The 27,106-nt window shown below is 38.6% G+C and overlaps 1 protein-coding gene across 11 annotated transcripts in view; it reads right to left on the bottom strand.

Annotated features, from left to right (window-relative positions):
- LOC134339515 (dystrobrevin beta) overlaps positions 1–27,106 on the bottom strand; it is a 587,877-nt gene that overhangs the window by 144,643 nt on the left and 416,128 nt on the right. For all 11 annotated transcript variants that reach the window (XM_063036126.1, XM_063036119.1, XM_063036153.1 and 8 more), the window contains one exon: positions 11,525–11,611. In XM_063036126.1, coding sequence (XP_062892196.1) covers positions 11,525–11,611 — 87 coding nt within the window. The remainder of the gene's footprint in view (positions 1–11,524; positions 11,612–27,106) is intronic.

Below are 27,106 nucleotides of genomic sequence, written 5' to 3'. Positions count from 1 at the left end.
TATTTCTAGCATCGAAAAGCCTTTATTTTTGTTGCCAACTTTCCATCATTTGTCTGGAAAAGATAATTGGGGACAAAAACAAGCTTGCAAGTTTTTATTCTTTTTAAACCAAATGAAACTAAAGAAGCTAATACGTTTGTGGAATGTGCCTATATGTCTGAGGAATTTCCTTTAAAGCAGATGAATTACACAATGATAAATTGTACATATGTGTCAGGAAACCGGAGTCAGGTGCATACAGGTTGAAAGGACCATTTCAAAGCTACAAACCAGGAAATGCACTTGGGAACTGAAACAGATGAATTTATAAGAGGTGCACAATAGTAAGGTACTGCTATTTAAAAATGATTCTAAGGTTACAATACATTATGGCTCAATGAAATAAAAATAATAATAGATTGGTACAAGGTAAGAATTGTATCGCATGTACAGTAGAATGTATAACAGATCAGGAAGATACGAGGATAAAAGCAATTTCCATACACACAAGCAAATTACACCCATTGTCTAGGCTCTTGGTTATCACAGGTGTTATTAAAATAATGATGAAGAGCATTTATTTTTTCAGTTCCATTGATATCTGAGTTGTTAAGGAAATAAATGAAATAGTTATTAAATAAAGGATCAAGACAAAGAAGCATTTCTTCAGTGTCATGCCTTCTTGGAAACACATTACTGTCATGAATGTATAGATCCTCCAGCACACTTTGTCCTACTGCAGGACACAGTCCAAGGAGGAAGTCGTTGCCTATTATAGAAAGTAAGTGGAGGGCTGGGTGAAGTTAAGATTTATGAGGTATGGACAGATTCTACTATTTACTTGAATTAATTTGAGATACTCTATAACTGATTGGTTGGACAGTGGAGAAATCTGAAAATTTAGTGCATTTGTAACTTCAAACTCAATAGAATACGTATTTATTGCCTTGAGTTTAAAAGATTGAAATGTGATTTGATTCGATTGAAATTCTTGGCAGGCTTGAGCAATCTATTCTGATAGGATGTTTCCTTGGCTGTGAAGTCTAGAATTTAAGGGTTACTAACTGAGGGCCAAAATGAAGAAAATGCTCTTCACGTACTTTGGTAATCAGGAATGTAGAGGATAGTGCAGAAAGGGTTTTTTTGAGAGAAAACCAGCCTTCAGCAAGCCCAAGGACCCAAATACATATGCTTGCTATTTCTTATATTAAATTAGTCTGAACAATTAAAAAATAATTCATTTTAATTGATGAAACTGACATTTGATTCAGTGTATTAGCCATAATGATGTTAGATTTCAACCATGACACAATGGATTAAAATTGGAGGTATTGTTATGATTTACCTTATGTGATCGGAACCAGTAAAACTGCAATATTAAATACTAATATTTAAATATATTATTTTATAAATTTGCACAGATTAATCTAAGCAGTTTAAGGAGTTCCACTGATGGAAAATCTTTTAAAGTAATTTGCATTAATTTAATTTATAAAATAATGAAGAGGAAGAATGCCAAATTTCCTTTAAACCACCATTTTGACCTGTCCTCTAATGTACGCTTTAAAATAATCTGATCTCCAACCCTTTGGCACTGCTCCTGTAACCAAGGAGATCCTAAACTGATGTTCAGAGACTCTGCTACTTCCTCTTCTGCTTCTTTTACTGTTCACTAGAGTGGATGTGAAGCGGATGTCTTCTACAGCGGGGGAGTTGAGGACCAGAGGGCACAGCCTCTGAATAAGACTTCCCTGTAGAACAAAGAGTCCGTTAGCGAGAAGGTGGTGAACCTGCAGAATTCACTGCCTTAGACGGCTGTGGAAGCCAAGTCATTAGATATATTTAAAGTGGAAGTTGATAGTTTCTTAATTAGTAAAGGTGTCAATGATTACAGGGAGAAGGCAGGAGAATAAGTTTGAGAGAAAAAATAAATCAGCCATGATTGAATCGCAGAGCAGACTCAAGAGAGCCAAATGACCTAATTCTGCTCCTATGTTTTATGGGCATCCTGGACAGTCAATTTATCTGCCTTCACAGATTTTGAGGCTCCTAACATTCCTGTTAGTCTGCTTATCCTATTCATACTCTCCATTTTAACAACAAAAACGTCTATCCCTCTCTTGTGATGACAGTATTAACTATGCATTAAGAACTTTAATCACATCTTCTGCCTCCACACACATATTACATGCTTCGTCCCTTTAGCCATCAACTTTCCTTTCCTCCTATCCCGAACTTTACAAAATCGTAATGTTTGATTATGCAACCCAATATTTCTTTTCATACCCTCATTTTGCTTTCCTAATTTCCCTTTTAATTTCACCAGGCAGTTGTTGTACATTTATAGGCTTCCTCCGCTATTGAGCTTCTCTGCAACTGACATATTCCTCCTCTTTTCCTTCAGCTTAAACTGTATGCATCTATCTTCCAGGTGGAATCTAAATCTGTCACTGCCTTTTGTTATCATTGTAGGAACTACTTGGTCAATTTTTCATCATTGTATGAGCTATTGAAATACCTCCCCCACCCCCTACCTATTGTTCTAACACCAGATTCAAGTAGTTGTTTCTAGTCCATTTTTGCCAAATTATTTCCCAATTTAATAAAATTTGCCTGTCCCCATTCATATTTTTTTCATCTTCAGCTCTTTAACCATGCTAAATCCAACTGAATTATGAGGCTGAGTACAGGGCTACGGTAGGAAACTTTGTCACATGGTGTGAGCAGAATTATCTGCAGCTTAATGTGAAAAAGACTAAGGAGCTGGTGGTAGACCTGAGGAGAACTAAGGTACCGGTGACCCCTGTTTCCATCCAAGGTGTCAGTGTGGACATGGTGGAGGATTACAAATACCTGGGGATACGAATTGACAATAAACTGGACTGGTCAAAGAACACTGAGGCTGTCTACAAGAAGGGTCAGAGCCGTCCCTATTTCCTGAGGAGACTGAGCTCCTTTAACATCTGCCGGACGATGCTGAGGATGTTCAATGAGTCTGTGGTGGCCAATGCGATCATGTTTGCTGTTGTGTGCTGGGGCAGCAGGTTGAGGGTAGCAGACACCAACAGAATCAACAAACTCATTCGTAAGGCCAGTGATGTTGTGGGGATGGAACTGGACTCTCTGACGGTGGTGTCTGAAAAGAGGATGCTGTCCAAGTTGCATGCCATCTTGGACAATGTCTCCCATTTACTACATAATGTACTGGGTGGACACAGGAGTACATTCAGCCAGAGACTCATTCCACCGAGATGCAACACAGAGCGTCATAGGAAGTCATTCCTGCCTGTGGTCATCAAACTTTACAACTCCTCCCTTGGAGGGTCAGACACCCTGAGACAATAGGCTGGTCCTGGACTTATTTCCTGGCATAATTTACATATTACTATTTAATTATTTATGGTTTTATTACTATTTAATTATTTATGGTGCAACTGTAACGAAAACTAATTTCCCCCGGGATCAATAAAGTATGACTATGACTATTGCCACTGTAAAAATGCTCTCCCACTAATAATCCTTTCATCTGCCTGGCTTTAGTTCCAAAAACTAAATCCATATTAATGTACAACCAACCACTCATTGCACCCCCAAACTATCCCTATTCCAATTCCCACCTCTTCCTGTTGAATTTACTAGATTTCAGCTGTTAAGTCCATTTCATGAGGCAAGCACTCTCAAATCTTTTATACTACAGCTGCCTTGTTACTGCACTTGTCAGAGGTTTGCTACACATTTTATTTACCACTTCTTTTTTCTATTCATTCTTTTGATCATCTGTCTAAGCCTCACCTCTCTATCCAAAAACCAGAGTTCCCATTCCTGCTTGACCTTGCCATATTTTGGTAATTCCAAAGGTATCATACTTCCATGAATCCATCTGCACTCTCAACCCATCCATTCATTGTACTAATTGAACTGCTATCGTCAATTTTCTGCAGCTTCTACTGAAATGAATTAGTTATTTTCTTAAACTACTTTGGTTGATTTTAAGTAAATAATCTCTAATTGTAATATCCGACGCAAATTGGCGACCACTTTGGTGAGTACCTTCGCTCTGTCCGCCACAAAAGGTGGTATTTCCTGGTGACTACCCATTTAATTCTAGTTCCCATTCCCACTTCAACACATTGATCCATGGTCTACTACAATGAGGCCACACACAGGTTAGAGGAGCAGCACCTCATATTCTGCCGAGCTAGCCTTAAACCTGAAGGCGTGAACGTCGATTTCTCTAACTTGCAGCAATTTTTCTACCTTCACCTCATTTTTACCATTTCCCATTCTAGCTCCCCTTTACTCCTTTTCTTCACCTGCCACCATATCCTCTGCAATCTCTTCTTTCTTTTCATCCATGGTTCATTGTCCTTTCCCATCAGATACCTCCTTCTTTAGCCTTTTTACCTTTTCCACCTATCCCCTTACTGCATCCCCCTAATCTGATATCACCCATTACTTGCCAGCATGTGCTTCTTCTGCTTCCTGGCCTTCTAATTCTGGCTTTTTTCCCCTTCCTTTCCAGTCCTGATGAAGGGTTTCAGCCCAAAATGTTGCCTATTTATTCGCTGCCTGACCTGTTGAACTCCCCTAGCACCTTGTGTGCTTCACTCAGGTTGAATTTCAAATTCTGTTTGGTTGATTATTTTGACTGCAATAAAAAATAAAATTAAACTAATTACATGTTCTGAAAATCAATGTAACTGCAAACGCTGGAAATGTAATGCTGAAAATTTCCCCCTCTCTGCCTCAGCTGAACCTCTGGAAATACCCAGATCTAAAATAAATAAAACAGAAAATGCAAGAAATACTTAGCTCAAGCCTCATCTGTGGGAAGAGAAACAGACCAATCATATGTTCATGGGTGTAGCCTGATCTGCTGAGAATTGATAGCTCTTTCTGTTTTTATTTTACTTACATATTTTTTTCTTTTAACTCTCAATCTTTGTGATCATCAATTTTTAAAACTAAAACAGGCAAAATATTAAATGCACAAATATTGCACCTGTCTCAGGCGTAGGCAGGAAATTCAAGGGGAATTAATGGCCATGTGCAAACAAAGGGGAAATGGAATGGTTGGGGACAGTCCTTGAGAGCGCATAAACTCAGAGGGCTGAACGACCTTCTTGTAGGTCATACGAAGACATGTATATTGTGACATAATGGCAATGGAATTGTATTAAAAATTCCAACATTCAGAACAATGTATTAGCTAGCAATGAATGAAAATCATCTGATACTTCATAACATTTGCAAAATTTGAACTCAGATGCTTAGATTTGAGGTGTTTGAAGCTGGTGGAGGGGATGATTTCACCAAAAGTGATATCAATGCAGCAACTAGACCCAGTGAGATTACCCACTTTTTATTTTCTCGCTTTACCCTAATGTTGGACATCAGTTCACAGTGAACACCTTTATCCAGTATTTCTGAATCAAACTGCTTCTCTTACTCAGAAGCATCAGTGATAAACCTCCCGATACTACCTTGAAGTTATTAAAATTATTCCAGTAAGAAGACAGTTCCACAGTTTGCCTGGAAACAGTTACATATCTTTTGCTTTTGTGCAATTATCTGCACTGGAGGCTTTGCCTTGATATGTATTCAAATTGAATTTACACCGTGACAACAGTTGCACGCTGTTTCTCACTGCAGCCTCTGGATGAAGTGCAAATCTTTACTGATTCCCAATGAAGACAAATCAATATTCTGAGAAACCGATTTAGCCTTTAATCCAACAAGTTTGGCCACAATGAATCATGCTAGTTGGAATTAATTAGCAATTAATTGTGTTGAAGTATCTATGTGATGGTTAAATATATATTTATTCTCACAAATACATTCTGATTCACAGATCTAATAAAAGTTGAAACTTATTTTAAGATGCCAACACCTGTAACTTGATAAATGAATAGAATGTTGAACAGCAAATTCCAGAATAATGAATACAGTACATACTGTACAATATATGATATTTGTTTATTTTACTGAATTTTTTTTAAAAATCCCAATGAACCAAAATTAAAACTGAAAACTTCAAGTCCAAGTTCATGTATCAAATTTACCATTTGATTTTATGATATTCAAGAACAGCCACAAGGAAAGCTGTTTCAGTTATACAAGTCTCTTGAAAAAGAAATCTATAAAGCATGGTCATCCATGTGATCATCTGCTCAGGTGAAAGATAGTTATAAAAACGTAAATAATTTAGATTTTTTAATTTGAAATGAGAGACTGCAATACTTTGGACAGATCAGTGGTTATCTGGAAAACCATTATCATTCTGCATCTGTACGGTGCCTTTCTTCATAGCAGCAGTGACTGACTAGGCATGATTCCAGTTTACTGTAGTTGGCCGCAAACAGGTTAATATCCTGATCAGAAAACTCTGTTAAGTCATTGCTGAAAACTCCTATACCTGACATGATACAAAGTTGCATTTCACACCCAATTAATGCCGCCCAGGTAAAATGTGACGTCACTCCTCTGACTGAATCAGACTGTGAAATGTTGTTGGTATTCTTGACCCCCATTGATCATTTAAGATTTTCCATATTGTATTCTCTGTAAACTGCATCTTCTCCATTCATACGGGATGTGGGCACCTGGAGCAGGTCCATTCGATGGTGAGCCAATACCATAAGATATAGGAGCAGAATTAGACCATTTGGCCCAATATTTCCTCTCAGCCTCAATCTCCTGCCCTCTCTCCATATCCCTTCATGCCCTGACCAATCAAGAATCTATCAACCTCTGCCTTAAATGTACATAAAGACTTGTTTCCACTGCTGCCTGTGGCGACGAACTCCACGGATTCACCACATATGTCCGCACACTGCATGTGAAGGCTTCTATGATACTATTAAATTGAAAGTTCCAATGGAACATAGAAAGAACCGTATTTATGTCCAACCAGGTTGTGGTGATGGTCAGCACCCTTCCTCCCTTAAGGTGTAAGAGACTGCAGACATGAGACGAGCTGACAGATGCAGTACATTTGTAGGTGGCGCATAATACATTGCTGCTTGAGGCGTCAGTCCAGTAGAACTCACTGTCCTAGATGGTGCTGCCTGCTTAAATTAACGCTGCATTCATCCAGGCCAGAGCATTCCTTCACACTCCTAACACCCATGCACAAGTAGGACTGCCTTTGCAGTAATCTGAGATGAGCTACTTTCCCAGAATAACTAGACTGTGACCCACACCTGCTATTATCATCACAGGATTTATGTGGCTCATTTAATAATTATGAGGGGAGGGGAGGAGAAGATGGCAGCGCGACGCGGCACGCGCGGCCACTCCGAATTGATACCATATTTGTTAAATAGGGGCCGTGCACAATCCTGATTTGATGGAGACGGACGTGAGAAGCACAGAGGAACATCTGGAGAAACTTCTGAAATGCCTGCTTTGCTGCCACTGCTACTGTGTGATCGAGAATCTCCGAAGGGGAAGGCCCCAAATTCTCAGCTTTGCGTATTGCCTGTTGCTGGGTCCAGGGTTGAAGCGCTCGGCAGAGATGGTGCACAGTGCTTGGTGTCAGAGAGCTGGTCACAACCTCGAAGCTTTCGGACGGACTCAGAGTCGGACTGTGGTCGGGTACTTCCAGGATGCTGCATCTGCAAGTTTGCGGCGCTGGAAGCTCATGGCAGGGAGAGTTTCTCCCTTCAACTGTCTGCGTGAGATGATAGGACTCTCGAGAGACTTTGAGACTTTTTTTTTTACCGTGCTCATGGTCTGTTCTTCATCAAATTACGGTATTGCTTTGCACTGTTGTAACTATATGTTATAATTATGTGGTTTTTGTCAGTTTTTTTTAGTCTTAGCTTGTCTTGTGTTTCTGTGATATCATTCTGGAAGAACAAATTGTATCATTTCTTAATGCATGCATTACTAAATGACAACAAAAGAGGACTGCGTGTCCTCATAATCTAATCTAAAAAGAGTCATCACTACGTATTGAGACGTGGATGATGCAAGGTGCAGTGAAAGCAAGGTAAGTGGCGAGAGACTCCCTCACTGGAAATAAGACATCTCTGGCATGAAGGTCATTTGCAAAACCTGTTGTACATATCCTAAACCATACAGCTCCATTGCTGAGCTATAAACGCTGACCTACACTGACTCATTGTGAGACATACCAATTTCAAACATCTCATCCTCCTTTTGACGTTCCGAGATATCCTTATTACACTCTGTAATTTCAAGCCCACACACCTTAAGATATCAGCACTCCTCATTTTCAGGGCTTCTGTGCACCCCCAGTTCCCGCCAGTGGCCATGCCTGGCTGCCGAGATTCCAAGCTCTGGAATTCCCTGACTAAACTTCTCTAGCTCACTTCCTTCCATGGAAACAATTCACTGAAAGTAGCCTTCTGCCAAAATTTTGGTCATTTGCCTGAAGTCTTCAAATGTCCCAATGTTACGCTTTGTCTGATAATTCCAATGAACATCCTGGGGCATCTCACTATGTTAAAGGCACCTCGTAGTTGCTGTTGTTGGCAGACCAAATAAATGTTACTTCTACCTTTTCAATTACATAAGGTAGGTGGCATAGAAAACAGAGAGGGGAAATGAATTCTAACATCCAAACTTCAGAAAATTTTTATCTGCAGCTGTATCAAGTTAAACACAATCTGATTCATTCTTAATCTTAAAACCCAGGTTAGAGATTTCTTCTTTTTTTGGTTGAATGAGCTGTAGGACCCTTTCTTGTCATGGTGCAAAATTATGCCATGCGGTTATTCACAGTTCAAGATTCTGACCAAGATTTCTTGATGACATTTACCATGTAATTTTGTGGAAGCATTGCCTTGTTAAAGTAATGCCTGGAGACTTTGCAAATAGATTGATATTTAGTATTAATATGTCTACTGCTACTAGCACCAATTAACAACCCCTGCCTTTAAAAATGTTTTTATGCATATGAAAATAGAGTTTTAGAAATATATGGTCTAGAAAAATGGACGTTTAAATTAACTTACCAATTGGGACCATTTTCGTTTGATATTCCAGAATTAGTTTTGAACGCCAATTATTTTTAATGCAATGTTAAGATTCCATTAAACCCAATTCAAAAAAAGAATGATTTTACACAAATTATTTGTAATCTCAACTGGAAATAATCATCTGCCATTGATGTAAAATGACAGCTCTTTAAGTTCATATGTACCTGCACAATTTAAGCATACACACACTGGAAATATAATCCTGCTTAACCAACAGCCATGTGCTTCTGCAGCTTCAGGCTGCAAATAAACCCAGCAGGACAAGCAATAAAACATTCGTGAAAGGACAGCTCATATATTTTGTGAAAGCACGAAGCTCAATGGGATAAATACCTTCCCTAACCCAGTTACAAAATCATCAAAATGAAATATTGATGCTCCTTGGTGAAATTGGACCTGAACTCATATTTCAGAACTATAGCAAAAAAAACTTCTCCTTCTGTTAGAAATGCTCATTAAAGATATTCAGTTGTTTTCTCATTAATGCAAGAAAAAATGTTTACTAATGTGGCTATGAGGAAAAGCAATACAGTTAATGTATTATATGATTTAAAATCATGATTTCACAGTGCAGTTTATTGTGACAAATTCTAGCAGTATATTTCTGAAACCTATGTATGTCACAACTTCAGAGATAAATATATTTAATAAATAACTGAAAAACAGCAGTCCACAGACTTTGTGCCAACAAAGAATCAATTCTTTTAGCCAACATCCATCAAAACCAATGAATAAAAATGTGGCCTTATTCTGAAACCAATAAATCTAGTTTTGTCCAGAAGGAAAGAAAGTGAACTCCCAGTGATTCAATTACTGAAGTGTGGCGTTCCAATGCTTAATGAACCCTGTTACAATCTCAGAAGCTGTTAACTCTCGACATTTAAAATGTTCCTGACTGTGCAACCACATGAGATTAACATAACACCTTAACACCAATAATCCAGCTGCATTTTTATTCTGTCTGAGAATTACCACTGTCAAGAATAGAAAAAGCATGCTTAAATGTCATTAATTAAGATATTCTTCAGCTCAGGGCTTTTCATTTGGTATCAAAATCAAGCAGTCTCTTACTGGATGTTGCAACTAGAGTTAAATATTATCAACATCTACTTATCACCAGCATCAACACACTCATTAGTCATGATGCATACCTGCCACCTTTGTGACTGGAGTGTCATATTACTGACTTAAATGTCAATTTGTCATTGGTTAAAGGATAAGTTTGCTTTGAAAAGTGGGAAAGTAATTTCATACATTTTTCACAAAGCCCACCAGATATCGTCCGCCTTTGAACAACCTTCTATTGATTTGAAGCCAGGACTCAAAGGTGAAACAGCTAGCTGTTCATTTTGAATGTTAGCCTTCTGAACAGCAGGAAGTAGACATGCATGATGTATGTCACTACAAATCAAAGCATGTTAAAAGATACATCAAACATAACTCAAATCAGTGAGGATGAACATTTCAAATATTTCAAGGAAGAATTATCATTTATTGGATTGTTCCATTGTGCCCTTTAAAATGCTGAATTGATCAGGCACTAAAGTTCACAACTACACCTACTCCACATTCATGGAATTTGCTAATCACAAACTTAAATCAGTACAACTCAAAGTACATCAACTTAAAAATAAGACATTCACACAAAGCTTACATTAATACTTGTGCTTTTCAAGATCAAACGTGTCTCCTGATTTCCAAAATCTCATTTAATCTGCAACTTTAATCACACCTGTTAAATATCTTTAAATAATAGGCAATAACAGGTACAATAGATATGCTGTCAGGATGCCCACATATCAAGTGAAGGAAAACATAAGAATTGTTATGCAGCATTATGGGCCCAATTAGTAAACCGATACGTTCAAAAGGTAAGGTTATTACATAAAGGAATGGGTCCCATCATTTCTAAAGTAAATGCAGAAATACACCAAATACTTGAAAACAGGGAAGTAAAGATACCACCTTACAGATGTTAGTGTTATTGAAATACTGAGAAAAGGTGAAATATGAAAGCCATCCAAACAGATTCTGAACTTAGGAAATCTCAAATTGACATGCAACTTAGAGGAAGTTACAAATGAACAGACTTTGTTCCCAGCTTGGGAAGGTGGAAAAAAGATCAGCCTAGTGAACATGGATGTTGAGATGTACAGTATATTCAATTCCCACCTTCCACCTTATGGGTCAACAGCCAATTAACCAAACATCAGTTACTGTGAAGTCACAGAAAAAACTTGGATGAATAGTAATTCGTTAAACGCATTCAGAATCTGTGAGTAAGCTTTATTTTCAGATTTCTTTGCTTTGTCTGCCTTGTTCAGATTTCAATCCAGGCTTGCCAATGATTAAAATGTGCTTCTGTCATTCAATTGAACTATTAATGCTGACCGGTTTAAGTACAAACTAAACTGTTTTAAAAAGTGGGAAATTGACTGCAGTATTTTGTTATAAAACCAGTAATAACAAGTAAGTTGGATTGACCTCTTCTTGACAATATCACATAGTTGTCACATTAACACTCAAGACACACACAGTACCTTTTTGTAGGAGTCGGTGCTCCAGAGGAAACCACCGAGTGGGATACCATGGCATCGTTCATGTTTGGCAATGATCGTTGTTGGGGGCTAGAATGCAACAAAAAAAAAGTAATCAAAGAAAGTAGTTCACTTAATAACATCCTTCAAGGATACACTAAACTAGACTATATTAATAAATTCATGGACATCAATATTCAGGTGGAAAAGTTAATTTCCTACATGGGTAAAAGTTTTTGAAATGTTATTTTAAAGACAAATGAACCGCACACTAATTTCAAAGGTGGAGGACCTAAGTGGATGCATTAATAACCTTAAGCACAAACTGCATTTGGAATAGAATGATTTCCACTAAGAAGTTATTGTTCAAGTTATTGAACAAGGTTCTCCCAAGTGTTCTGGGAGTATAATTGTCTTGCAGGCCCATTAATAAGCTGATGAGTGTGGCAGCAGGAAACCAGTGACCATTGAGGAGAGTGAGCTCTGCTGAAAACTTCATGTGGATTACAGAAGAGATGGTGCAGATTTCCAGAGCTGAAATGCCCTGTTCAGTACTCCTTGAAGAATGAGATAATTATCTCAGTGGTGGTAATGTGAGATGAAGGCCAAGTGGAAATCAATGATTGACAGTTGCAGGCCTACTCTGAATCTAAAGGAAATTGGTTAAGGGAGAGGAAAATCTGAGATCTTGACACTAATATGTGAAGAAAGATGATGTTGGGATGAAATGAACAGTAGAGATTGGGAAAACATCAAACAAGTGCAAGCAGGCATATCAGCTGTTGGAAGTTGTTTGGTGGGGGTGGGGGTTCCACTTGATCTTGACAGGGATTTCAGAAATTAGCTCAGTGTATGTGCAATGAAGCTCAAGATAAGAAACTTACTGACTTGGGGGGTGCCCTGGTCAGCAGAAGGTTGATAATCTACCCAGTCAACTAGGCTTCCCCAAACATAGATCAAGTGGCTGTACATTCCTCAGAAGTACTCTAAAGGCTTTTGTAGGAACTGACATCATCATGGCATGGACTATGTCAGGTTCTCAAGCTATCTCAGTGAATCATACCACAAACTACCTGGTCTAATTTTCAGATTGATGAAATATAATCCAAAAATATTTTAGATGGTATCATGCTTGATGAACTAAAGTTAATTTTGTTCACAGAGTGCAGAAATAAAGCATAATGGGGAATGAAACACCTTATATGCATTTTATTGCGTGATTTTATTGATAAATGGAAAATGGGTTCCGCACCAAATAGCAAAAGATTAATGTGAGGTTCGCCATCAGAAGTTCAAATCCCTTAAAATGTTTTAATGACTTCATGGAATCACTTATTAACAATTTATTCTTATTGCTCAGAATTATTAATTATTTATTGGTAATTTTTACAGCTAAAACTCTTAATTTCAAGAGCGTTCCCTGAGTGATGAGCCTTCTGACTGAATCATTTGTCATGGCGGGGGGGGGGGGTGGTCAAAAAAGCTCTGTATCCTACTCTGGCATATACAGTATTCTCAAATAATCATGCTCTAGTTTGGCTCATGAGAAAGCCCCTCAGTCCATCTAGCTGGTGTCAAATTATTAATTTGCCTAGTCCTGTCGACTTGCACCAGAACCTTGGACCTCCATACCCCTCCCATCCATGAACTTATGTTGAAATTGATCCCGCATCCACCACTTCCGCCGGCAGCTGGTTCTACCCTCTCACCACCAGTGAAGAAGTTCCTCCTCATGTTCCCCTTGAAACATTTCACCTCTTACTCTTATCCCATGATCTCCAGCTCTAATCTCACCCAACCTCAGTGGAAAAAGCCTGCTTGCATTTTACACAAACTGTAACCCCATAATTTTGAATGCCTCTATCAAATCATGCCTCATTTTCTTGTGCTCCGGGGAATAACATCCCAACCTACTCAACTATTCCCTATAACTCAGGTCCTCAAGTCCTGACAACATCCTTGTAAATTTTCTCTCCACTCTGCAATCTTACTGATATCTTTCCCGTATGTAGGTGGATCAGAACTGAACATAATACTCTAAATTAGGTCTCAACATCGTCTTATAAACTTCAACATAATATCCTAACTCCTGGTCCCAATCAATTGATTTATGAAGGCATATGGTCTCTGTAGAGATTTTACCATTGTAGATCACTGTGAGTTGCTGTAACTTCCAACCCTAATGACAGGTCCTTTATCAAGGCCAGGACCATTACACAGCTATGAAAACAGATACAGCAGCTTCAGATCTTCCATAATCACGTGCATGTGAAGAATGCCCAGAACCTCACAGCCACACGAGGAAATGTCAGCCATTTCAATCAAAAGTTCTTCCTGAAATTCCTGAAGTCCTATCCAACAAATCAACAGGGTGAAAAAAATGAGTAACTCAGTCTTCTTTTTCTCTTTCCCGATTGCAATGAAAATAAGTTCATATGGTGCTAAAGTGGAAAATATTCTTGAGATGCCTAAATTGACTACAGACACATATTTTTAATAATCTTGTTTTTTTTAAAGGATCAAATCATGCTGATAGCTAGGCAATAATTCCAGAGACCTGCTGTTCAAGTCTCAGAGTTCTGTAGATATGAAACCAAATGTGGAAGTATAAATGTGAAGAAGAGAAGCTGGTAAATCTGATTATCTTCTCCTTTCCTTGGCTCATTATTGTACTCATCAACTGAACAGTTGCTCCCATTATGGGGCTCCTGCAAATCAGTGTTTCAGCTCAACTCGAGGAGAGACCGGTGACTCTGTGTAAATAAATTAATCTCTTCACTTAATTTTGTTAATATTTGAAATACCTGTTGATGTTTTAATATTTTAATTCATACCAATATGTTAAAAGCAATTTCACACTTTTAAAATTGTTATTTACAAGAACCATTTTAACTGCTATCATTGTTAAAGATATTTTAAAATCATTCAGCAAACTTTGAGAGACTTGGACAGCTGATGAGCTGCCGCAGGCTTGTCTTCAGCATGAAGCCAGGTGCAGAGTGAGTCAAATCAACTTATTAGTCTTCTGCAAATGAAAAAAATTAGGTGTGCTTTGTGAGGTATCCTGGGCAGTGAGCTATGTGAAAGAAATGTAATTGCACATACCTCCTGTCTGTTAAATTACTCTCCAAGGTCGAAATGCTAAAGTTGGATATATTTTATGGCAGCCTTGCTCTAAATTCCTACACCTATATTTGTTGCAGAAACAGTGTAAATGTGACCAATTACATTTATGAAGGCAATGCAGCACTTGAGAGGCACGTCTCACTGTTTTGTTTTAAAGATATTTTGAAATCTGCTAAAAATACTTTTAATCAACTGAATAAATGAAAAATGTAACAAAAAATAAATGTAGTTCAAAAATCAAGCTTCTCCAAAAATAAGTAATCAAAATAAAATGAAGGGGAAAAAACATAAACCTTAAATGAGCAACTTTTTAATTGAAGCCATTGACCCACATTGAATGATTTAGCTAGGTTTCTGGTCTGCCAGCTGTCACTGATGTAAAGCGCACTCAAACCCTCCCCACTGCATCCCCATGGAGATGGTTATCGACTCCAGGAGAACTTTCCCTCATCTTTACATCGGCAGCACAGCAGTGGAAACTGCGAACAGTTTCAAACTCCAGAGAGGGCACATCTTGCACGACCCTTCATGGTCCCACAACTCATCCTGCGCGAACAGAAAAGCTCACTAATGCCTCTACTTTCTGAGGAGGCTAAAGAGAGCTGGACTATGCACATCCATACTCACGTCCCTCTGTAGATGCGCAGTAGAGAGCACCCTATCACGCTGCATCTCTGCATAGTACGGAAACTGCACTGCGGTGGACAGGATACCATGGGTAGTGAAAACCACCCAATGCATTACTGGCATCAGCCTACCTGCTATCAAGGACAAAACTGCAGTGGAATACAGTGCTGTGCAAAGGTCTTAGGCTCATATACATTATGAGGGTGCCTAAGACTTTTGCGCAGTACTGTATCTTGTATCTGTCCAGTTAACAAATAACAATTAATACTACTGAGATAATACAAAGCTAGTGTGGGCACGTAGCCAAGTGGTTAAGGCACTGGACTAGCGACCTGAAGGTCGTGAGTTCGAGCCCCAGCCAAGGGAATGTGTTGTGTCCTTGACACTGGTGCCAAGCTGTATGGGTCCTAATGCCCTTCCCTTGGGCAACATTGCCATGGAGAGTGAAGACTTTCCAGGCGCAGATCCAGGGTCTCGCAAGACTAACGGATGCCATAAAAAAATACAAAGCTAAGTACTCTTATTTCTGTTTCCCAATCACACTTCTACTTTAACCAATGCACATTACTTTGCAAAAGTACTGTATATTGCTATATATATCTGCCGAAGAAAACGTTAAATATTTATAGTATTATGTAAATTAGTCAATATACAAAGGAGGTCATTGAAAGAATACAGAATAGGTGAGAAAAAAGCAGTTGAGTTTTATACGGACAAATGGAGTTCATTGTAACGAAATACAAAATAAATGTGATAATATATAGCCCACCCTATTTTGTGCTGAGAACTAATCACTCATTAAGTGGTCCTCAAAACATAAAAATGGCTATTGTTTCAAACTCATCGTCTTTTGCCCTTTTAATGTGAAAGCAAAGCCAATCAAGCATTATACATTCTTCAGGAATTATTTCTCCAAAATAGAATGGAAAACTCCTGAAGACCATAAGGTATAGGAGCAGAATTAGGCCATTAGCCCATCGAATCTGCTCCATCATTTCATCATGGTTGATCCCGGATCCCATTCAACCCCGTACACCTACCCTTTCACCATGTCCCTTGATGTCCCGAGCAATCAGTAATCTATCAACTTCCACTTTAAATATACCCACAGACCTGGCCTCCACCACAGTCTGCGGCAGAGCATTCCATTGACACACCACTCTCTGGCTAAAAAAATTCCTCTTTACTTCTGTTCTATAATTACCCCTCAATTTAGAGGCTGTGCCCTCTAGTTCTGGATACCCCCACCAGCAGGAACATCCTCTCCACATTCACCCTATCTAGTCCTTTCAACAATAGGTAGGTTTCCATGAGATCCCCACAAATTCTTCTAAATTGCAGTGAGTAGCGTCTCAAAGCCATCAAACGCTCCTCTTGTGTTAACCCCTTCATTCCCAGAATAATCCTCGTGAACCTCTCCTAGACTCTCTCCAATGGCAATATATCCTTTCTGAGATAAGGGCCCCAAGACTGTTGGCAATACTCCAAGTGCAGCCTGACTGGCATCTCATAAAGCTTCAGCATTGTCGCCTTGCTTTTATGTTCTATTCCTCTTGAAATAAATGCCAACATTGTTTCTTTACCACAGACTCAATCTGTAAATTAACCTTTTGGGGGTCTTGCATGAGGACTCCCAAGTCCCTCTGCACCTCTGATGTTCGAAATTTCAGCTCATTTAGATAATAGTCTGCATTATTGTTCATTTTACCAAAATGCACTATCACATATTTTCCAACACTGTATTCCATCTGCCACATTTTTGCCCATTTTTCCAATTTGTCTAAGTCCTGCTGCAATCGTATTGCTTCCTCAGCACTTCCTACCCCTCCCCCTATCTTCATGTCATTCGCAAACTTTGCCACAAAGCCGTCAATTCCACTATCTAAATCATTGACAAACAATGTGAAAAGTAGCAGTCCCAATATTGACCCCTGAGGAACACCACTAGTCCATCAGCAGCTAACCAGAAAAGGCTTTTATTCCTACTCACTGCCTCCTGCCTGTCAGCCATTCCACTATCCATGCCGGTATCTTTGCCAAATTTTTGCCAAACCATGCCAAATCACCATAGGATTTTATCTTGTTAAGCAGTCTCATGTGAGGCACCTTATTAAATGCTTCCTGAAAATCTAAGTAAATGACATCTGCTATCTCTCCTTTGTCCACCCTACTTGTTACTTCCTCAAAGAATTCTAACAGATTTGTCAGGAAGGAAGCATGTTAAGTCAGCCCATCACACAAACGATACAGCTCCTGGAATTCTGTGTCAGATTCTGGAACCTGGTGTTATAATCAACTCAAAAATGGTCAGTAGTCTTTCGCAGACAAAAGAAATTCATGACAGCAGGTCATTAACGAAAGCTATGTTCAACAACAGAAAACACTGTTAACAACACGTTCTATCAACTCAGGTTTTTATCAAGCATTATCACATTGCTCCCTTATCTGATGACTGCATCTGCAGTGTTCTGCATTTAGATGATCAGATTAGTCTGCAGAGAGGTCTATTCTATCAAACATGTTTTAAAGTCAAAGTACCCATTCCACACCCTGCAGAGTTTATAATTTCAATGAACCAACTATTATGGATCCCTACCGTGTTGCAAGATTAGATGTTTCTACGTTTCCCTGGGTACAACCTACAAAGTGAAATAACTATTGCCTTGAAAGTATTCACCATCTAATTAACCACAGTTCAAAAGATAATGAAAGAATAAATAAGTTTCACAAGCAAAGTTCTGCCTTTATTAATATTTAATGCCCTTCATAAAGTTGTGTTTCCTTGAAGGTAAACTACAAATATAAATCAATCTCCTCTAATTACATTCCAGAAGACTTCAAAAGAGCAACACAAAAAGTTTGAGAAGAACTCAGCAGGTCAGGCAGCATCTATAGAGGGAAGGATCAGCCAAGATCCTACATCAGGATCAAAATGTCAACTGCTCATTTCCCTCCAAAGATGCTCCCTGACCTCGAAATCAAAGTTCAAAAGTCAAAGTAAATTTATTATCAAAGTATGTATATATTACCATATACTAGGTTGAGATTCATTTTCCTGCTAGGCAATTAGACCATACAGGCTCTGGGCCTGTATTCACCGAAGTTCAGAAGAATGAGGGGTGACCTCATTGAAACCTACCGAATGGTGAAAAGCCTTGATAGAGTGGACGTGGAGAGGTTGTTTCCTATGATGGAACTGTCTAAGTACACAGCCTCAGAAAAAGACCTTAAGGCCCATTAAGTCTGCTCCACTATGCAATCATGGCTGATCCAATTTTTCTCTCAGTCCCAATCTCCTACCTTCTTCCCGTATCCCTTCATGCCCTGACTAAGCAAGAATTCATCAACCTCTGCCTTAAATATACATAAAAACTTGGCCTCTACAACTGCCTGTGGCAAAGAATTCCACAGATTCACCACTCTCTGGCTAAAGAAACACCTGCTCATCTCCGTTCTAAAAGCTCACACCTCTATTCTGAGGCTGTGTCCTCTGGTCTTATAGACTCTCCCACCACAGGAAACATCCTCTGCACATTCACTCTATCAAGGCCTTTCATCATTCAACAGGTTTCAATGAGGTCACATTCTTTTGAATTCTAGTGAGTACAGGCCCAGGTCCATCAAACACTCTTCAGATAACAAGCCGTTCAATCCCAGATTTCATTTTCGTGAACCTCCTTTGAACCCTCTCCAGTTTCAGCACATCCTTTCTAAGGGTTACACTTGAACTACAGGGGGACCAATATCCTTTCAGGGAGGTTTGTTAATGCTATTAGGGGGGCTTTAAACTAGATTTGCAGGGGGATGGGAACCACAGTACCAGAGCTGACAGTGTGGCTGGGGTGAAAATAAATGATGTTAAAAGTTCAAGCAAATCCACTAATAGAAAGGTTGTGAGTGGTGGTAAAAATCTTCTGAGGTGTATATATTTCAATGCTAGGAGTATTGCGGGGAAGGTGGATGAGTTCAGGGCGTGGATTGACACGTGGAATTATGACGTTGTAGCAATTAGTGAAACTTGGCTACAGGAGGGGGCAGGACTGGCAGCTTAATATTCCAGGGTTCCGATGTTTCAGATGTGATCGAGGCAGAGGAATGAAAGGTGGGGGAGTGGCCTTGCTCGTTAGGGAAAATATTACAGCAGTGCTCAGGCAGGACAGATTAGAGGGCTTGTCTACTGAGTCCTTCTGGGTGGAGCTGAGAAACAGGAAAGGTATGGCCACATTAGTGGGATTGTATTACAGACCACCCAATAGTCAAAGAGAATTGGAAGTGCAAATCTGCAGAGAGATAGCAGGCAACTGCAGGAAACATAAAGTTGTGGTGGTAGGGGATTTTAATTTTCCATATATTGATTGGGTCTCCCATACTGTTAGGGGTCGAGATGGTTGAGAGTTTGTAAAATGTGTTCAGGAAAGTTTTCTAAATCAATATATAGAGGGACCAACTAGAGGGGATGCAATATTGGATCTCCTGTTAGGAAACGAGTTAGGACAAGTGACAGAAGTCTGTGTAGGGGAGCACTTTGGTTCCAGTGATCATAACACCATTAGTTTCAATTTGATCATGGACAAGGATAGATCTGGTCCTAGGGTTGAGGTTCTTAACTGGAAGAAGGCCAAATTTGAAGAAATGAGAAAGGATCTAAAAAGCGTGGATTGGAACAGGTTGTTCGCTGGCATGGATGTGATCGGTAGGTGGGTAGCCTTCAAAGCAGAAATTTTGAGAGTGCAGAATTTGTACGTTCCTGTCAGGATTAAAGGCAAGGTGAATAGGAATAAGGAACCTTGGTTCTCAAGGGATATTGCAACTCTGATAAAGAAGAAGAGGGAGTTGTATGACGTGTATAGGAAGCAGGGAGTAAATAAGGTGCTTGAGGAGTATAAGAAGTGCAAGAAAATACTTAAGAAAGAAATCAGGAGGGCTAAAAGAAGACATGAGGTTGCCTTGGCAGTCAAAGTGAAGGATAATCCAAAGAGCTTTTACAGGTATATTAAGAGCAAAAGGATTGTAAGGGATAAAATTGGTCCTCTTGAAGATCAGAGTGGTCGGCTATGTGCGGAACCAAAGGAAATGAGGGAGATCTTAAATAGGTTTTTTGCGTCTGTGTTTACTAAGGAAACTGGCATGAAGTCTGTGGAATTAAGGGAAACAAGTAGTGAGATCATGGAAACTGTACAGATCGAAAATGAGGAGGTCCTTGCTGGCTTGAGGAAAATAAAAGTGGATAAATCCCCGGGACCTGACAGAGTGTTCCCTCGGACCTTGAAGGTGACTAGTGTTGAAATTGCAGGGGCCCTGGCTGAAATATTTAAAATGTCGCTGTCTACAGGTGAGGTGCCGGAGGATTAGAGTGTGGTTCATGTTGTTCCGTTGTTTAAAAAAGGATCGAAAAGTAATCCGGGAAATTATAGGCCAGTAAGTTTAACGTCGGTAGTAGGTAAGTTATTGGCGGGAGTACTAAGAGAGAATCTACAAGCATTTGGATAGACTGGGACTTATTAGGGAGAGTCAACTTTGTGCGTGGTAGGTTATGTTTGACCAATCTATTGGAGTTTTTCGAGGAGGTTACCAGGAAAGTGGATGAAGGGAAGGCAGTGGATATTGTCTACATGGACTTCAGTAAGGCCTTTGACAAGGTCCCGCATGGGAGGTTAGTTAGGAAAATTCAGTCGCTAGGTATACATGGAGAGGTGGTAAATTGGATTAGACAATGGCTCGATGGAAGAAGCCAGAGAGTGGTGGTAGAGAATTGTTTCTCTGAGTGGAGGCCTGTGACTAGTGGTGTGCCACAGGGATCAGTGCTGGGTCCATTGTTATTTGTCATCTATATCAATGATCTGGATGATAATGTGGTAAATTGGATCAGCAAGTTTGCTGATGATACAAATATTGGAGGTGTAGTAGACAGTGAGGAAGGTTTTCAGAGCCTGCAGAGGGACTTGGACCAGCTGGAAAAATGGGCTGAAAAATGGCAGATGGAGTTTAATACTGACAAGTGTGAGGTATTGCACTTTGGAAGGACAAACCAACATACAGGGTTAATGGTAAGGCACTGAGGAGTGCAGTGGAACAGAGGGATCTGGGAATACAGATACAAAATTCCCTAAAAGTGGCGTCACAGGTAGATAGGGTCGTAAAGAGAGCTTTTGGTACATTGGCTTTTATTAATCAAAGTATTGAGTATAAGAGCTGGAATGTTATGATGAGGTTGTATAAGGCATTGGTGAGGCCGAATCTGGAGTATTGTGTTCAGTTTTGGTCACCAAATTACAGGAAGGATATAAATAAGGTTGAAGGAGTTTACAAGGGTGTTGCCGGGACTTGAGAAACTCAGTTACAGAGAAAGGTTGAATAGGTTGGGACTTTAGTCCCTGGAGCGTAGAAGAATGAGGGGAGATTTGATAGAGGTATATAAAATTATGATGGGTATAGATAGAGTGAATGCAAGCAGGCTTTTTCCACTGAGGCAAGGGGAGAAAAAAAACCAGAGGACATGGGCTTAGGGTGAGGGGGGAGAAGTTTAAAGGGAACATTAGGGGGGGCTTCTTCACACAGAGAGTGGTGGGAGTATGGAATGAGCTGCCACACGAGGTGGTAAATGCGGGTTCTTTTTTAACATTTAAGAATAAATTGGACAGATACATGGATGGGAGGTGTATGGAGGGATATGGTCCGTGTGCAGGTCAGTGGGACTAGGCAGATAATGGATCGGCACAGCCAAGAAGGGCCAAAAGGCCTGTTTCTGTGCTGTAGTTTCTATGGTTATAAGGAGACCAAAACTGCTCACAATACTCCAAGTGAAACCTCACCAGCGCTTTATAAAGTCTCAACATTACATCCTCTTGAAATGAATGCTAACACTGCATTTGGCTTTCCCACCACAGATTCAAACTGCAAACTAACATTTAGGGAATCCTGCACAAGGACTCCCAAGTCCCTTTGCACCTCAGTTTTTTGTATTTTCTCTCCATTTAGAAAATAGTAAACCCTTTCATTTCTTCTGCCGAAGTGCATGACCCCCATACACTTCCCAACACTGTATTCTATCTGCCATCTCCTTACCCATTCTCCTGTCTTTCTATAGCCGCACTACTTTCTCCCCACCAATCTTCATATCATCTGCAAACTTTGCAACAAAGCCATCAATTCTTTATCCAAATCATTGACATATAATGTACAAAGGATCTGTCCCAACTCAGACCTCTGTGGAACACCACTAGTCACCAGTAGACACTTAGAAAAGGTTCGCTTTATTCCCACTCTTTACCTCTTGCCAATTAGCCATTGCTTTATCAAAGCTGGAGTCTTGCCTGTTAAACCATGGGCTCCTAGTTTGTTAAGCAGTCTCATGTGTGGCAACTTGTCAAATGCCTTCTGAAAATCCAAATACACAACATCAACCGATTCTCCTTTGCTTATCCTGCTTGTTACTTCTTCAAAGAATTCCGACAGATTTGTCAGGCAAGATTTTCCCTTGAAGCAATAGGCCTCCAAGTACCCTGACACTTCATCCTTAATAATCGACTCCAACATGTTCCTAACCACTGAGGTCAGACCAGCTGGCCTAGATATTCCTTTCTTCTGTCTCTCTCCCTTCTTAAAGAGTGGAGTGACACTTACAATTTTCCAGTCTTCCAGAACCATTCCAGAATCCAGTGATTCTTGAAAGATCATTACCAGTGCCTCCACAATCTCTTCAGCCACCTCTTTCAGAACTCTGTACACCATCTGGTCCATGTGACTTATTTGCCTTCAGACTGTTCAGTTCCCCAAAAAACTTCTCTCTAGTAATGATAACTCCACACACTTCATGACCTGACACCTGGAATTTCCACCATATAGCTAGTGTCTTCCACAGGGAACATCGGTGCAAAATACTTACTCAGTTATCTGCCATTTCGTTGTCCCCCCATTACTACCTCTCCAGTGATCCAATATCCACTGCTGCCTCTCCTTTACACTTTATGAATCTGAAGAAATTTTGGTATCCTTCTTTAATATTACTGGCTAGCTTAGTTTTGTATTCCATCTTTACCTTCTTTAATGACTTTTTTAGTTGGCTTCTGTTGGTATTTAAAAGCTCCCCAATCCTTCAACTTTGCACTAATTTTTGCTCTATTATATGCTCTCTCTTTGGCTTTTAAGCTGCTTTTGACTTTTCTTGTTAGCTGCGTTAGCTGCGTTGTGTTATCTTTCCTTTGGAATACTTCTTCCTCTTTGGGAAGTATATATCCTGTGCCTTCTGAATTGATTCCAGAAATTCCAGCCTTTGCTGCTCTGGCGTTATCCCTGCCAATGTTCTTCTCCAATCAATTCTGGCCAACTCCTCTCTCTTTCTTTCTTTTTAAATCTTTTTATTGAATTAGTATACAAAAAGGTAAGCCATATAGGCACTAACACACTGTTAGAATATAATAAAATTACAGAAGATATTAATACAAAAAAAAACTACAAACAATGTAATTTAAACATAACATACCAAGGTACCATAATAGTATACTAATTTTTATATATATATCAATAGAGAAAAGGAAACCCCCCCCCAAAAAAAAACCACCGTGCAACTAACTAAAAGCAAAGCAAAGCAATGGGCTAACTTGAAACCAAACAGAGTTAAAAAACTTAAAATCACGTCCTCAATCCCGACCTCCATTAAAAACAGTAAAAAAAACAAGAAGGGTATATATTACATTAAATGAAAATATTGAATAAAAGATCTCCAGGTCTGTTCAAATTTAAATGAGGAGTCATAAAGATTGCTTCTAATTTTCTCCAAATTCAAGCATAATATTGTCTGAGGAAACCAAAAAAAGGTAGTTGGAGCATTGAGCTCTTTCCAATGTTGTAAGATACATCTTTTCGCCATTAAAGTAAGAAATGCAATCATTCTACGGGCTGAAGGGGAAAGATTACTGGAAATTTTAGGTAGTCCAAAGATAGCAGTAATAGGGTGAGGAGAGATATCTATATTCAATACCTTGGAGATAATATTAAAAATGTCTCTCCAAAAAGTTTCCAGAGTAGGGCAAGACCAAAACATATGAGTTAAAGAGGCTATCTGCCCCGGACATCTATCACAAAAAGGATTAATATGAGAACAAAAGCGCGCTAATTTATCTTTGGACATATGTGCTCTATGAACAACTTTAAATTGAATTAGGGAATGTTTAGCACAGATAGAGGAAGTATTGACTAATTGTAAAATCTGCCCCCAGTCATCCACGGAAATGATAGACCCCAATTCCTGTTCCCAATCTACCCTAATCTTATCAAATAGAGCTTTCCTAAGTTTCATAATAATATTATAAATCATAGCCGATGCACCTTTCTGACATGGATTACGGTTAATTATAGTATCTAAAATGTATGTAGGAGGAAGCATTGGAAAGGAAGAAAGTATAGTACTTAGGAAATTTCTAACTTGTAGATATCTAAAAAAATGTATTCTTGATAAGTTATATTTATTAGATAATTGTTCAAAAGACATAAGGGAACCATCTAAAAATAAATCCAAAAACCGTGAAATACCCTTAGTCTTCCAAATTTGAAAAGCACGATCTGAAAAAGAGTGAGGAAAAAATATGTTACCTAAAATAGGAATCGCTAACCCAAATTGATTAAGATCAAAAAATTTTCTGAATTGAAACCAAATACGTAAGGTATATTTAACTATCGGGTTAGACACCTGTTTAAGGCGTTTCAAATCAAAAGGAAAAGAGGAACCTAAAATAGAGCCAAGTGTATAACCCTGAACAGACTGTAATTCCAATGCTACCCATTTAGGAATGGATAGTATATCCTGGTCAAGTAACCAGAATTTCATATGTCGAATATTAATTGCCCAATAATAAAATCTAAAGTTAGGTAATGCTAAGCCTCCATCTCTCTTAGCTTTTGTAAATGTATTTTACCCAGTCTCAGGTTTTTATTTTGCCAAATAAATGAAGAAATTTTAGAGTCGATTTTGTCAAAAAAAGATTTTGGAACAAAGATTGGTAATGCCTGAAATATATATAAAAATTTTGGCAAAAAAAACATCTTAACTGCATTAATACGACCAAAGTTAAATATAAAGGAAACCATTTAGATGAAAGTTGAATAATATGGTCTATTAATGGTAAAAAGTTAATCTTAAATAAATCTTTATATTTACAAGTAATTTTAATCCCAAGATATGAAAAATAATTATTAATCAATTTAAATGGAAAGTTATGATATAAGGGAAGTTGTTTATTAATCGGGAAAAGTTCACTCTTACTAAGATTTAATTTATAACCTGAAAAAAGACCAAATTGTGCTAATAGCTCTAAAACAGCCGGGATGGATTTTTGGGGATTAGAAATATATAAAAGTAAGTCATCAGCATAGAGTGATATTTTATGGGACTTTAAGCCCTGAGTTATCCCAGTAATATTTGGAGATTCTTGAATGGCAATTGCAAGAGGTTCTAATGCAATATCAAATAATAAAGAACTAAGCGGACAACCTTGTCGAATACCTTGAAAAAGAGGGAAAAAAGGTGAACTTAAAGAGTTAGTACGGACCGAGGCCACAGGAGAATGATATAACAGTTTAATCCAGGATATAAATTTCGAGCTAAAATTAAACATTTCAAGCACCTTAAATAAATAAGGCCATTCTACTCTATCAAAAGCTTTCTCAGCATCTAAAGAGATAACACACTCAGGAACATTTTGTGAGGGAGTATAAACAATATTTAACAGTGTGCAAATATTATAAAGAGTAACAACCTTTAATAAAACTCATTTGGTCTTCCGAAATAATAGAAGGAAGTACTTTTTCTAATCTATTTGCTAATAACTTAGAAAAAACTTTAGAATCAACATTTAATAAAGATATTGGTCTATAAGATGCACATTGAGCAGGATCTTTATCCTTCTTTAATATTAGAGAAACTGACGCTCTATTGAAAGATTCAGGAAGTTTACCAAGTTTTAATGAAGCCTCAAAAACCCTACAGAACCAAGGGATTAATGAAGGAGCAAAACATTTATACAATTCTACGGTAAACCCATCAGGGCCAGGAGCTTTTCCCAAATTCATAGAGAAAATAACATTCTTAATCTCATCCACAGTAATGGGAGTATCTAACATAGAAGACATATCCTGTGAAATCTCAGGGAAGTCTAGATTATCTAAAAAATCATTCATATATTTAGAATCTCGAGGAGACTCTGATTGATATAAGGAAGAATAAAAATCACAGAAGGTTTGATTAATCCCCACATGATCAAGTATCAGTCGGTCATTTTGGTTATAAATCTGATTAATTTGAGATTTAGCATAATTAGACTTCAGTTGATTAGCAACAGTTTGCCAATTTTGTCACTGTGTACATAAAATTCACTTCGTTTTCTTTAATTGGTTTACAATCGAGGACGAAAGTAATAAACTGTGTTCCATTTGAAGTTCAGTTCTTTGTTTATATAACTCCTCAGAAGGAGCTATAACATATTTCTTATCAATTTCCTTAATCTTGTCCACAATTACCAACTCCTCCTGCTTCAGCTTCTTCCTCAAAGCAGCAGAATATGAGATAATCTGACCACGAATATAAGCTTTAAAAGTATCCCAAAGAATGTTCACAGAAATATCCTCTATATAGTTAATTGTAAGAAAAAGATCAATCTGTTCATTCATAAAGTTAACAAAGTCCGAGTCCTGAAGCAACAGCGAATTAAAACGCCATTGTCTATTATTTTGTATATTGGCCAGAATTTTAATAGAAAGCTTAAGTGGAGCATGATCCGAAATGGTTATAGAGTCATAATCACATTTAATCACTGAAGAAATAAGACGAGAATCAAT

This window comes from Mobula hypostoma, chromosome 2 (assembly GCF_963921235.1).
Source record: "Mobula hypostoma chromosome 2, sMobHyp1.1, whole genome shotgun sequence".
In the NCBI taxonomy this organism is placed as follows: Eukaryota; Metazoa; Chordata; class Chondrichthyes; order Myliobatiformes; family Myliobatidae; genus Mobula; species Mobula hypostoma.
The sequence above is the reverse complement of the archived record's forward strand: the minus strand, read 5'-3'. Positions and strand labels throughout refer to the sequence as shown.